General features: G+C 47.1%; 1 protein-coding gene across 1 annotated transcript in view; it reads left to right on the top strand.

Annotated features, from left to right (window-relative positions):
- Positions 1 to 1,802: 1,802 nt before the first annotated feature.
- GATA5 (GATA binding protein 5) overlaps positions 1,803 to 14,974 on the top strand; it is a 67,881-nt gene continuing 54,709 nt past the window's right edge. The window contains exons 1-2 of the mRNA XM_069243159.1: positions 1,803 to 1,878; positions 12,200 to 12,806. Coding sequence (XP_069099260.1) covers positions 12,308 to 12,806 — 499 coding nt within the window. The 5' untranslated portion in view covers positions 1,803 to 1,878; positions 12,200 to 12,307. The remainder of the gene's footprint in view (positions 1,879 to 12,199; positions 12,807 to 14,974) is intronic.

The following is a 14,974-nucleotide window of genomic DNA, read 5'->3' as shown; positions in this document are numbered from 1 at the left end:
ACCAGTGGAAATGCCAGGTCCCAGCATGCCAGGATGCAGGACTGGGCCTCAAGAGTGCTTCACTAATCCTGTGTAACTTCAAAGATGACTGAGCCATCTGGAGCCAATCCCCTATAGCCAGCACCAAGAGGCCGAGGTGAAGGGGTGCAGAGTGGCAGCAAGGGCAGAACAGAAAAGCAGGCCAAAAGCAAGAAATCCAGAAGGGGCTTTTCTTGAACAGGAGATGACTGTGGGGGCAAAGAGTGTTCTGTATTCTGGCTCTCGGCCTACAAATTTAAACCAATTGCGTGGCCCAGCCACGATCTGCCACTGATCATAACCGCCTCAGGACAAATATGTCTGGTGAGAGTCAGCTTTTCGGGGCTCCTGCTTATGATCTCATCCCCCCCCCCCCACCACCACCACCCCATTTAAGAAGACTGCAGAAGTGGTTGATATGGCTACCACCACCACAGACACTTCTGATGGCACAGACCTCCAACTGGGGGTCTAATTTCAAAAAGGCCTGAATTTTGGAGGCTATTATTATAGTTAGATCCTAACTGGTCAGGAGTGGGCAAAGTTATTGAGGCAGCTTAAATGTGATTTCCACTCTCTCAAGGTGCCTCCCCCAACATATGCATACGTAAACATGTATAATGTTTCATTGTGTCTCCCGTCCAGGTGCCTCCTGGGAGCTCAGGACAGATATGTATCATGCCCCGGACGCAGAATGAACCTCTGCGTTTCCAAAACCAGATGAGACTTAACCTCTTCCACGAGATAGAAATAAAAACATTCACCTTTCTTGGAGTATTTGTATTTTTCTCTCCACCTGCTACTGCTACGGGTGTCTTTCCGTTGCACACCTGCACCGTTACAATAATTTGCTACTAGATCACTTTGTCAGTTTACATCCTGGTTCTCTTGCTGACGGGTCCAGCAGTTCATAGACACTGTGAGTACCAATAAAACCTGGGTGGGGGCTCTTGTATTCGAAGTAGCTTAGTGCAAGTTTCCTTGGGTTTATGAATTTGTTGGACAGGAGGAGGGACGCCCGGAGCCGGGAGCCTGGAGCGAGCCTCCCTGTCTGGGTCCCGGGGGGACGGAGACAGAGACAGGAAGGCTGGTGATTCACCCGGGGAGGCAGATCTCCACAGGATCTGCTTTTCCTCCGCTCGCACCCAATCCTGAGAGCGCAGCAGGTTCGCTCGAGCCCAGGGTCACGTGACAGCAGTCCCGGCAGTGAAGAGCGCGCGCGAGAGTCCAGGGCAAGCACTCCTGGCCTGGGATCAGAGGAGGAGGAGACAGGAGCACAGGGTGGACTCAGGCCTGAGATCACCAGCCGGCCAGAGGGGCAGGACAGCCCAAGGATCAGAAGAGGTGAAGAGGCGCGCCCTAGCCCTGGGAGCGGAGCACAGTGGCACTCCAGCCCTGAGATCAGAGGAGGAAGAGAGACAAGCAAAGGGGTACTCTAGCCCTGAGACCACAGAAGAAGAGAGGAGGGGCTGCAGGCACTCCAGCCAGCCCCGGGATCAGACGAGGAGAGACAAGCACAGTGGGCACTCTAGCCCCGTGATCAGAGGAGGAGAGACAAGCACAGTGGTCACCCCAGCCCCGGGATCAGAGAAGAGAGGAGGGGGCAGCAGGCACTGCAGCCCCGGGATCAGAGGAGAGACAAGCACAGTGGTCACCCCAGCCCCGGGATCAGAGAAGAGAGGAGGGGGCAGCAGGCACTGCAGCCCCGGGATCAGAGGAGAGACAAGCACAGTGGGCACTCTAGCACTGAGATCAGAAGCGGGACAGCAGGCAGTCCAGCCCGAAGGAGAGAGGAACGGGGCAGGCGCTTCATCCCTGAGATCAGAGGAGAAGTGCCTGGGACTCCGAGCTTGAGATCAGGTGAGATGGAGAGACAGGCCGGGCAGGCCCTCCGGCTTTAAGATGAAGGGTGGGGGTACCCCAGTCCTGGGAGCAGACAAGTGAGTACACGTCCGTCCCCGGGCTGACATTCACCAGGGGGGGGTGCAAGAGCCTCCCGACATCTGGGGCTGGTCCCCAGTGCCCGGGCACACGCGGGCCAATGCAGTACTGGTGACGGGCTGCTGCCGGTCTGGTGGTGAGTACTCTCTCACTCCATCTGCAGTCACTGAGCCCTTCTGTGTACCCGGCACATCTGCCGTTCAGGGGTACTTCTCTGTCCAGCACTTACCGCCGTGCACGGCGAGTACCCCTCGCCTCTGCTTGCTCCATATGTGGTGAGTACTTCTCTATATAATGCGCACTTAATCTTCACTGAGCGCGTATTTACCATGCATGCCCGCGTGTGGCGAGTACTTCTGTCCTCTGCATTCACCAGATGTCGCAAGTACTTTTCTGTGTAATGCGCGCTTGATCTTTAAGGGGCACAGCCTTTCAGGCACCCCACGCTTGTGGTGAGTACTTCTCTGCATGTGGCGGGTACTTCGCTAAATCTTGCACACGTAATCTTCAGATGGTTCTTACCTGAAAGACACTCCACGCTTGTGGTGAGTACTTCTCTCCTGCGCGTGCTCCTTTATGTGGTGAGTACGAGTCTAAATCATGCACACAGTTGATCTCCAGAGAGCAGTTATCGTCCAAGTATTCCACTCGTGTGGTGAGTACCTGTGTGCCTTGCATCATTGCGGGGAGTGGGTCAGTCCTCTGCATGTTCCATGAAGGGTGACTACTTCTCGGCGCGCTCTCTCCGCGAGTGGGGAGTACTTCACTCCTATTGATGCATAATGTGCAGGGGCATTTCTCTCCTCGGCACGCTCCCTAAGTGGTGTGGTGAGTAATTACCTCCTCTGCACACCCCCGAGGCTCTGCGTGTGGTGAGTACTTCCCTCCTCTGCACGCTCCCGATGTTCTGTGGGTGGTGAGTACTTCTCCCATGTCTGGTGAGTACCTCGCCCGTCTTCTCGTCCCGCGTGTGGTAAGTTCGAAGCCCACGTGTGGTATGTCCTTTTTACGTGTGCCGTGTACTTCGCTCCTCTCCGCATGTGTGTGGAGGTACTTCTCCCATCCACTTGTGTGCTCAGTACTTCTCTCCTCATATGTGGTAAATACTTCTCTTGTGTGTGGTGAGTACTTTTCTCCTCTCCACTTGTGTGGTGAGTACTCGTTATATTTTGCGACTACTTCTCTCCTCACCCCATACGTACATCTCTCAGGTGCAGCGGGTACTCTCGTGTGTTGTGAGTACTTTTAGTCTCTCCACTTGTGTGGCGAGTACTTCTCTTCTGACCCCATTTCACGCTCGGTGTGTCTTTCTCGCGTGCGGTGAGTACTTCTTCCCTCTTCTCGCCCCATAAGTACCTCTCTCAAGCATTGTCGGTACTCTCGAGCGTGGTGAGTACTTTTGGTGAGTACTTGTCTCACACTCTCTATCAGCCGCCCTTATCTCACAGATAATGACGCCGTCTGTTCTAGGATGAAACGCTGTCACTTACACACGGTTTTGGGTAATAACAGGCGTCAACTTTGGAGTACTTGTGTGTGGGGGGGGCATACAAACTGCGGCCACGCCACACATACTCCCACTTGTGAGAAACGGTGAATCAGTTCTTATGCAGGTGTGACGTCGCACTAAAGGTTTCTCCAGCGTGTCACAGGACGCTGTGTGCACCTGCGCAAACATGCACTTAATTCATTGTGAAAACATTTATTAAGGTATAAAAACGTAAGTATTACATGCAAAACATTTTAAACCGACTGTCGTTGGTTTTTGTACATTTGTAACCCTTTCCGAGGCGTCCAGCGAACGGTTTTAACTACCAGCACGAAAAACCCAGACAAACTGCATCAGACGCAGGTCCATGTTTCACAGCTGGAAAGACACAGACAACTTCTCAATTCCGTATTACGTAAATAAAGCAAAACATTACATTAAATGTGCTGGATGTTTTTCCTTGTCTAAATGTTTAATTTATAGAGAATATAGTTTGCTCCCGTCCGCGTTACACACACAAAGAAGGTGTAAATGGATCCGCCCTGTTCGTGCTCGCACAAGTCGTGCATGCGGGCTGCGAGTGATGGGCTCTGCGGGATCAGAAGCGCCCGAGAGGGACGGCTCTGGGATATCACTCTTTTTATCGAATACTTTTTACCTTCACGCTATTTTTTTTTTCCTCTTCTCGTGGGCTCCGCGGTTTAGTTTTCTTCTTGATTTTTTGTTTTTTTGTACTCTGATGATTTCTTTGTCTTTATGCTTTTTTTCAGCAATACTAGTTTTCCTTTTAGACTTCAGTCACGAGGGAAATCAGACGTTTTTACCTTCTAAAGTACACTGTGCTTTTGCAGCGACAATTTCACAAAGAATATACCAGGGCATAGATGAAAAGGCATTGCAAAATCTTCACGTATACAATTAGTTTTGCTATGTTTTTGCTTCGTTTCCTCGGAAAAACACGAGTCTGAACTTATCAAAACATCATAATAGTAAAGCAAATAAAAAAATCTAATAAAAAAAGTTACAATTCTACAGGCACTAGACGTTTTGCTCTGGAATATATATGGATTTTAATTATGTTTTTTACTACGGTAACATTTACTAATTTTGATGCTGCAAAATGTAAAATAAAAAGAATAATAGAGAATGTGATAGTTTTTTTAAATGTAGGTTTTTGTTAAGTATATATTGGTGCGGATATTAATGAATGTCCTCGATGGAGCGACGGATTAAATTTTTTAATTCTTATCAGTTTTCGAGTGATTTCAAAATACGAACGACACAAAGTAATAAAAAGCACAGTGCAGTTACTTCGTGTTTTATAGGAAAAGTGTCTTATGATCAGGGCCACTTTAATTCTGCGACAGCAGAGGGACAAATTATGTGGCAGGGTTAAGTAAGATATCCTGCAAGAAAAGCCACATGCGACATAATGCGGCACACTTTGTAATTGTATAACTTCAATTATTTCGGCATTTTGAAACTTGGTAACAGTATATGGACATTGGTCGAGCCCCATTAGTACCAGGTTGACATCCGAATATAGCAATAAGCAACAGAAAGGTTACCAGTTCATCTTTACAAAGGGCCTTCCAGTGCGCAGCAACACCTGCCCCTGCATATTTAGTAACTTTTGAACTGTTTGAGCTAGAAACTTTTTTTGTTAAGATTAGCAGATTTTGCGGCAGATAACGGATTATGTGGCAAATATGGCAAATTTATAATTATGCGAAAATCCTCACTGCCGCAGAACCACATAATTGCAGTGGCCCTGTTTCTGAGATTGAGAGTCCGTATTTTAGTATATGTCATATTCTGAAGCCGAGAAGCTGGCTGCACAGAATATTCAAGCTCTATTCTTTTGGGTGACGTTTGTAGAGCACTAACATCATATTGATGTTGTCAACTCACTATATATTGAGATATAGGTAAAAGTCGCTCGTAATTCCCTCTGTTCTCGGCTCCTGGTTCGGAAATGAGAAAACAGGCAGGCAAGCGGTGTGCCGCGGATCACACATCGCTCTGTTGGAGAATCTCAGCTTGGACCACAGGAGGGATGATGTCTCTCCAGGTCACCCATGGCGGGATTGTACTGCCAGTCGAAGTATCACGGGACGCCCTTGTCACTGGTGCATAAAACAACGAAACCGAGGTTGCACCATTTTTGACGGACATGGAATGGGGCAAATACATTTCGCTCCGCTTCATAATACAGAAATATTTATATACAAGAGACAAGATGGCGGCAACAACCTTGAACATGTGTGTAGCCGCTGCATTGCCTGTTTATTTTAAAAGAGCGACAGGTATATTTAAATAGACATCTCAGTCTTCGAATAATCCTTTGCAATAAATAGAGCGGACTGATTTTGCAGTACACGTGCACTGAGTGATAAACGGAGACGGCCGTCCATCCCATGGAAGTATTTATTTCACATATAAAGTGGAGAAAGCCCATTCTACCAATTCCTATCGTGCAAACACAGCTGTTTTAGTGCAAATCAATTTGAACTATATTTATGTTGGTGCAACCACTGTTTGCACAAGGGGCCTTTCCATTTGCACAGTCAGCAAACGTGTTGCAAATCGATCAAGCCTACCTCTTTTTTTTCCCAATTTCTTTTGACGATTGCCGCTTTGAACTTTTCTCTCTCAGAGGTTTGGGTGTGTGTGTGGGGGACGGGGTGTCTATTCCAGCCATATGTTATACATTGTATTTGTATAGTGCTTACTACCCCTGATGAGGCATCGAAGCGCTTTGTGGCGAGCCACAAAACTCGGAGCCAAATAAGTGGCCAGTCAACTGGTTATTGGGGTTAGTTTTGCATGATCATTCCGTGCATTCACGCCAGTTTCTTTGTGGTAATTGTTGACACAGATGTGATCATTAGGGCGGGGCTAGGCGAGTCACAGTTCCCAGGTGGAATTAATAGATATTGTAATGGTTTCCAAAGAGCTTTAAGGCAGTCAGGCATGGGATTTTTAGAGTGACTTGCATACAGAAGAGGAAGAGAGACCGTAGAAAGAAGCAGAGGGCGATTTTAAAAAACCATAAGTGAGGGAGGCCAAGTTTTCATGCAGGATTTTAAGGGTTAGAACAGGTTGAGAATTTTTGCATGCACCTTTTGGATGTAAATCTGTTGAAAGAAACAGTTTCAAAGGTACTTCTGACAGTAAAAAAGGAAACACAGTTTGACAAATAAGAGCTTCTTTTATATACTCACTAAACCATATTTATTACTTTACTATAAAGTGTTGTTAGAGTTTACGTAAGTTATATGCACCATAAACAATATATTTTATGTAAACACACCAGCAACTTAACAATATAACAAGACAATGAATATTGACACATTGCAGTAACCATTAGTGAATTTCGTGCCATGTTTGTCACTCATTCAGTGGCTGGTTTGGAAGGTGCCGTCCCCTTCATCTGCCCCTAGAGCACCCCCACAGAACAGACACCCCCACATCTGCAGCATAATGGATGTGTCTGGGGTCACCTTCTCCTGCCAGCATCCACCTTGCCTCCTAGTAGGTTGGTATTTTATGCTATGGCGGTTGCTTGTATGATACACGGTGGGGGCCACTTTTTGTGGACTCAGAATTTTTGTTTAAGAAGATCTTATGCAAAATGCATCACGTTATTTAAAGCGCCTCGTGTCGCCTTCAAAACACTTCAGGGCACTCTACCGTACTCCTTGCGCATTGAGTTCAGGGCTTTAGAAAACAACTTATTTTTATATAGCGCTTCTTACACCAGTTTGTCAGATTTACCAGTGTAATTTATACCTTGCTTTTTTGACACGCCAATTACCGACCTCGGAAGGATGAAATGTGTGCATTTATTTATTAATCATGACAGTTACTTAAAACTTTACACGATATGACTGTCGGAAGGACGAACGGTTGGACGTTGAATTTGAGATGTCCTAATCTCACCAGATGTCAGCAGCGAGCGCTTAATTATTTGAAACTCCAAGTCCTGCTGTGGTGGTTCGGGGCGAAGGGGCGGTTGAAGACCTGTATGTTTGGACCACTGATAGTCCCACTATTGGCAAGTACTATCTGCAGAGTGTAACATTTGCCAATCCCCGTCTTCTTGGCGCTTTGTTCTTTCTTTAACCTGTGCCTGTTGGGGTCGTGGTGTTAAGGGCCGGTCTGCAGGCAGCTCTGAGGTGGGCGCACTGGAGGGGTTTTCGCTGACCGAATCAGTGTACTAATGCGGTATTGTTGCTGCGTGGGTAGATTTGTGGTCGCCGCGCGCGGGTTTGGATTTAAAACTGTGAGTTTTATAAATTATGAAAATTTAAAAAAACACCGTCAGAAAAGACGTGAAGGGAAGGTAAGGCGTCTCAACAGTAACACAGGATTTAATATTGTGATGCGAACTTCAGGGTCCGTGCACCCAGTGAATGAGATCCGCCCTAGAACTCACCCACCTGGGGCGATCCACAGTACACACGTCGGCAATGAAGCCCATGTCTTTAACGGGATCACTTCCAATATTAAACTGAACCACAGTTCCAAAATATACATTATCTTCAACAGAACTTACGCGACACAAGAATTTAGACAGGTACGTAAGAAAAAATATGCTGCCCTTTAATACTAGAGCTTTTTTAAAATTTGTCAACTCCTAATTTTACACAGAAAAATAGTGGGTGAGAAGTCCCACATTGAATTTTGAAATAAGAAATAAATCCCTAAAACGTACTTTTTTGCAGGAAACTTTTTTTTTTTGCTAAGTTCAAACGTTTTTGCTTGAATTTTTTGCAAGAAATTTCCCCCATGGGCGAAGTTTGTCCCCTTCACGAAAGTTGGTCAACGGAATTACAAATTCATACAACTACATTGACACAATCTGAGACAGATGTGTAATCAATGCTTAACATGTGAGGTGTAACATCTGCTGCTTGCGCACCTGCTTGAAAATATCAGAACAAATGTGCGACCCTGCGATCTTTAGGTCAGGTTTTTCGGTGCACGTGGAGTTTGTGGTTGCTTCTTAGTAAAGCGTGAAGCTGAAAGGATGAGAGCTGTGCTCTCGGTACCTGGACAACACGTACATATCCACATTATAGAACATTATTGCGTAATGTTCTCCATGAATGTGTGGAATTCTGTCTATAGCATTTATGTCCTCGGTGGATGAAATGCTGTCCTTGCATCAAGGTACAACTGATTACCACCACCTCCCCCACATTTTAACACTTGGGTCATTTACTGTTCTGAGTCCATTTCGAGAATATTTAGGGTAAGAGCTGGAGATTGTGAGGTTGACAGTGGGACAGGCCGAAGTTTTGGTCGGGAGATATTTAGTGAAGGTCGAGATTTCTGAGTTCAGCTTCTGCATCCTCTGCTTGTGAAGTCGGTTTTCACCTGGTACCACGAAGCATTAAGCGCACATGCTTACCTAGGCAGGACCAGAACCTCCACAATGGAAGCTTTACTTTAGAAATAGTGATGGACCGGCTAGGCAAGGAGACTCCCTAAGCAAGTTAACTCCAAGTCCCATATTTATACTTTTCTAGAGCCGCATTTGCATCATTTTTTGGCACAAAAGCAGTGCAAACTTACAAAATACAATTCAAGGACCATATTTACACTTTTTTTGCGCTGGATTTGGTTCATTTTTTGACGTAAAAACGGCACAAACGTACAAGATATATTTGTATTTTGTGAGTTTGAGCCATTTTTGCTTAATGAAATGACGCAAATGCGGCGTTAAAAAAGTATAAATATGGCCCCAAGAATCTCATAGAGCAGTGTTGTCCAACCTTTTTATCGCCGCGGACCGGTAAATGTTGGATAATTTTTCCGTGGCCCGCTTGGGAGGGCGCAATGCTCTGCGCCACGGCCGCCCGCCACAGTGAAATGAAGTTGAAGTTCCTCGGGCGGCCCGGTGCCGATTGATCCACGGACCGGCACCGGTCCGCGGCCCGGGGGTTGGGGAACACTGTCATAGAGCATGCAGCCGTGGTAGTTATGGTAGTTATGGAGATGGCCTTTCCGATGTAGCTGCGCCGTACAGTGGGAGACGTTCCCAACGCACTTAGCAAACTCTGCGCCCCATTGTACAGCACTTAATGCCAGTGTCATCTTCAGGATTTTGGGGGCCATGGGCAAGATGTATTTTGGGGGTCCTGTACAAAACAAATTTGAATGTTATTACCATTTCTTACTAATTCAGTCCCAGACAATGCCAAACAACACTAAATTATATGTTAAACTTTAACAGGGTCACACTAAAATAGTTGAAATGTCTTGCGCAGGACCCCAAAAAAGGTAGAGGGAGAGAGGTTTAGCTAGAGAAACAGAATAGAAAGCGGTCAGACAGAGGGAAAGGTCTCTTTTCCAGTGGGCCCCCCTGGAAGGTGGGGGCCCTGGACAATTGTCCACTTTGCCTGTACCTTAAAACGTCTCTGCTTGTCACCTCAGTATTTACTTCTGGTGAAATGGTGTGTTTTTCTTTGAGTATTGCACATGACGCTCAGAAGGATTGCAGGTATTGCATGGCACTCTTTGGGCAGTTGTCTATGTGTACAATTATACCACAGAGTTGCCCTTGGGTACAAAAGGCACACACGTTACCTGCTCCATGAATCGGCCGCACAGTTTCTGAAGTCACGGGGATGATGTTGCTGGCTCAGCACAGGATGCCAGGGCGCACATCCAGTTTCAAAGTTCCCATCAGATATTTCCTGCTCGATCCAGTCTCTTGCATGAGAAAATCAAACCAAGAAAAAAACAGAAAGTTTGCGAAATTTGCAGAACCAAATAGTCAGGATTTACCTGAGATGATTCTTGTGTAATAGACATGTCATGGGGCCCTGGGGCAGAGACTGCACAACCGAGGAACTAGTAGGCTTACGTTTCCATTGATGCTCATTCCTCACACAACGTGGCTTCGTTGCGTGCCGGTGTGGAGGCCCAGAACATCCCTCTCCGCTCTTGGGTTTTCTCTTACACACATCACGTTCAATCAGCGAGCTGTGTGAGAAGTGACAATGTATGAAGCCTTTTATGCACTGGTCATTTCGTATTGTTCTGGGCAAAAAGATGACCCTGATCTCAGCTGGTCTGGTCCGTGCTTAACAAAAGTGGCTAGCAAATAAATTCATTTAATTTGGTTGGTGAAGTTGTGAAATCGAAGGAGTCTATGACTGGAGCTCTTCAATTAAGTTGTGCCACTGTCTAGGGTTGGCACCGAGGCCTACAGCAGCTTTTGTGCAGGACAGGGTCTCTCGGGGATTGGGGGACAGTGAGAAGAACCCCAGAGGGAGATTTGAGGGCCATGGAGTGAGTGAGGTTTTCAGTATGTCAGTGGCTGCAGGGCAGGTCAGGGACTTTTGTAAGCAGAGATGAAAGGTACGGGGTGAAGGGAGCCTCCAGGCTCTCTGCGAGTAACAAATTTGTGGGTTCTGGGAGGTCAGTTGGCGAGGAGAAACCAGGTCGAGTGGAGTTTCTCCGATGAACACATGTGAGCAAATTGTGTTTTGTGTTATTCAGGCAGAATCATGCTTACCTAAGCTGTTAGTTGGTGTCTAGACAGAACCACGTGACACCCTCAGTGGTGTTGTGTGGGCATTGCAAGATGACACCTTCACTGATGATGTCTGGGTAGAGCCATGCAGCACCTTTACTGGTGGTGTCTAGCAAAGCCAGGTGGCACCCTCACTGGTGGTATCTAGCAAAGCCGGGTGGCACCTTCACTTGTGGTATGTAGGCAGAGCTTGGCGCCACCCTCACTGGTGGTGTGTGGGCAGGGCTAGGTGCCACCTTCACCTTGTGAGGTGTGGGCAGAACCAGGTGACACCTTCACTGATGATTTCTGGGAAGAGCCATGCAGCACCCTCACTGGTGATGTCTAGCAGAGCCAGGTGGCACCCTCACTGGTGGTGTATGGGCAGAGCTAGGTGCCACCTTCACTGGTGGTGTGTGAGCAGAGCTAGGTGCCACCTTCACTGGTGGTGTGTGAGCAGAGCCAGTTGGCACCTTCACTGCTGGTCTGTGGACACAGGCGGTTGAAAGATTTACTGTTGGTTGGGTTTTGCATGCAGTGTACAGAACCATTCTCTGTTGGATTGTCTTTGGGTAGCGCCAGCACCAACACTCGCTGAACATTTACTAAAGATTGGTAGATGGTGTTGGGCATTGTTGGCTGCTGCTTTTGCTGTTTGCTGGTGTATGCTAGGTGGAGCCTTTTATGTTAGTTAACATTTGGGCAGTCACCGTTGGAACATCCACTGTTAGAGGGCGTATGACGGGAGACTTTGGAAAAATCCCTGGTACATGTTGTGTGAGTGGAGTTGGTTGAACATTTGCTGTGGGGAGGTGACTGGACACAGTCAGTGTGAACATTCACTGACTGTCGGTGTTTGACCAAAGCCCATCCGAAATTCAATGTTAGTTGCTGTTTGAGAAGAGGCTGCAGAGACCATTGGTCTCGGGTGGTGTCTGAGCGGAGTCATTGGCCATCCGCTGTTAGCTGTTGTGTGGGCAGAGCCTGTGGGAACGGTCCCCGCTGGTTCATATTCGGACGTCAGATAACCTTGGTACATCATTTTTCCCAGAGTCTTTTGGAAAGTGTGGAAGTCATTGGTCCAGAGGGTATTGTACTGTTCTATAATGTATTACCTGTGACTTCAACTACCTGGGTGCTTAGGAGGAGATTTACTGAGTGTTGCACATAAGTGTGATCACGTTGGTCTTACCTAGAAGGTAATCTGTCTGTTTTTGCTCTTTCAGGTGCCGGTGGTGAACCCTTGGAGGGAAGCGTATTGCAGCCCAGATACCAACCACTGCTCCTGAGGAGCCCAGGATCTCAGCCTTACTTTGGAGCCAAACCCAGGAGAAATGTATCAGAGCCTGGCACTCGCGCCTTCCCATGGGCAGTCCTACCCGCATGACGCCAGTGCCTTCCTGCATGGGTCCGCCAGCTCCCCGGTGTACGTGCCCAGCAGCAGGGTGCCCTCAATGCTGCCAACCTTGCCCTACCTGCAGAGCTGCGAGAGTGCTCACCAGGGGCACCACCTGGGGACACACCCAAGCTGGGGCCCAGCAGGCGGAGACAGCTTCAGCACCAGCGGTGCCCACACCTCCCCGGGCTTCCCATACTCCCACAGCCCACCGGTGGGCAGTGGGGGCAGGGAGACCTCCTACCAGAGCCCCCTGGTATTGGGCAACAGCGGTGCCCGGGACCAGTATGGCAGTGCCCTCATGCGGACCAGCAGCTCTTATGGCAGCCCCTACACAGCCTATGGCAACCCAGAGATGACCCCCACCTGGGCCAGCGGGCACTGGGACAGCAGTCTGGTGCACAGGCAGGCCCTGCAAGGCCGGAGATCGAGTCTGGGTAGGTACAAGAACACCTGTTGGGTAGGAGAGGGAGTAATGCTTTTTTTAAATCTTCTTAAAAAGTTTTGATGTCCAGAAAAATAACCTTAAAAATACGAGCCAGTAAGTCATAGATGTTAATAGACTGCATTGTGTTTAATGTATGACGTCACACTTTAGATCCTTTGATATATACTTATTTGTTTGACCCTCATCCATTCCCTCTCCTTAGTATGAGGCTCTTAACATATCCATAAAGACCGAATCCAGGCCTGATTTTCAGTTTATCCACATAAGAAACATTTACATTCAATGCATTAAAATGGCACTCATTCACATAGTGGTCAGCCTGAGAATCTGGCTTGGATGCGGCTTGCCTAGACCTAAGATGGCCACTGAGGTCTCCTTAAGTGGAATTTGTTTTTATTTCGTCATAACTCAGAGTGTGCCTTGTGTTGTTTCAGATCTGTAACTATTGTGTATCAGAGATGGCTCTGGAGCGCTATTCCACCAACTTATAGAGGTAGGGAGCTGAGCTCAAGGCAGTCAGGTGCAGAATGTGTACAAAGGCTTGTGTTGCTTATCACTTCATTCTGCAATGCTCAGAGTGGTGAAAACATCCGCAACAACTTTTGTTTCCTCCAAAACTCTCTTATATTCTTGAGAAAATTGCTGTATTGTTGTAAACGCCTCTTAAAATAGATTAGTGGTGACCCACACTGGTCTTATTAAGCCCAGACGTAGAAGCAAACCTATTTTATTCGGACTTTTAAAGGCTAAAGAGCCGTATTATTTTCTCTAAAACGAAACGGCATATAAAAGAGCACTGCCGGCTTTTTGCTTAACTTGTACAGGAGCAAACAGTATGAGCCACTTAAAAACCTGATCATAAAAATGACCCTTTGACACTTTTTTCTGGAAGGGGGTGGAGCCACCAGCAAACGCGTGTTTCTGGAAGATTCTGGGCAAACACCTGAGCAGAGGCACCGTCCAGACAGAGCCGTCCTCCTAGTCATGTAGGCAGCAAAGGTCGCACGCTGAAAAGAGTCCTAGCCCCTAGCCCGCACCAGAAAAGGGTGTGATCTATCCGGTTAATTCTCACTTTAGTGAACCGCAACCATCAAAATCAGAAAATTGTTCAAAAATGAGATCAAACCCCACACCGGCAACATGTGCTACATAAGCAGGATGAAAAGCTTTAAGACACTACAGCAAACTGAGAAGTAACCATGGTGAATACACATCCCTCCTCCAAAATATTGAAAAGGGATTAGTTGGGAGAGAAAAGGAAAAAAATGGGACCTTCATATCAGAGCAAAGGTCATGCAGAGGTCGAGGCGGGATAGAAATAGAAGGTTATAATTCACGCCATCAATTGCAGAGTCTGAGATGAAGTCACCAGACCTGGGACTGTTCCTGGTGGACAGCACTCACCTATATCCAGTGCTTAATTTGTGCTTGTTATTTCGGTACTGAGCACTAGCACTTATTTTTGAGGGCCAGCGCTTATTCTTCTGCCTCAGGCATTTACTGTGAGCAAAAGACACATATGGGAAAGACAGAGGAAGAGAAAGATGGAAAAGCATCACAAAGGGAGGAAGCTGCAAGGGTGAGCTGAAGGGGCAGGAAGTGGCTGTAAATGGATTGAAGAGGCCCGAGATGGCTTCAGGATTACAATGCCTCAATATTCTGTGTTCCCACATTTAATTGTAGCAGCTGCGTGTTTAGGAGGGGGGCTTTGGGCACCAGCACGTTTTTATTTCAAATTAAGCACTGCCTATATCTCGGCCATGAGAGCACTCTGCTTTGTAGCACCACATATGTGGCTGATGGCACTAGGGTGGAATCACGCTACTGCCTGTCTAAATGCACTTCCCCCAGTTTGCGGGCGTTTGACATTAGTTCTACTTCTGTCCTGTTGGAAATGCGAAGATTCCCTCACAGGATGGTGCATCTGAAAATTGAGCACGGCTGGGAAGCCAAAAAGAACTGGAAGAAGACTTTGTAGAAGGTTAAAGAAAACATATTATTCAAACATAGGTTTTTGAATCTATCTATCTATCTATCTATCTATCTATCTATCTATCTATCTATCTATCTATCTATCTATCTATCTGTCTGTCTGTCTGTCTGTCTGTCTGTCTGTCTGTCTGTCTGTCTATCTATCATTCTATCTATCATTCTATC

Source organism: Pleurodeles waltl, chromosome 7 (genome assembly GCF_031143425.1).
Source record: "Pleurodeles waltl isolate 20211129_DDA chromosome 7, aPleWal1.hap1.20221129, whole genome shotgun sequence".
In the NCBI taxonomy this organism is placed as follows: domain Eukaryota; kingdom Metazoa; phylum Chordata; class Amphibia; order Caudata; family Salamandridae; genus Pleurodeles; species Pleurodeles waltl.
This window is presented reverse-complemented; position numbering and strand designations above follow the sequence as displayed.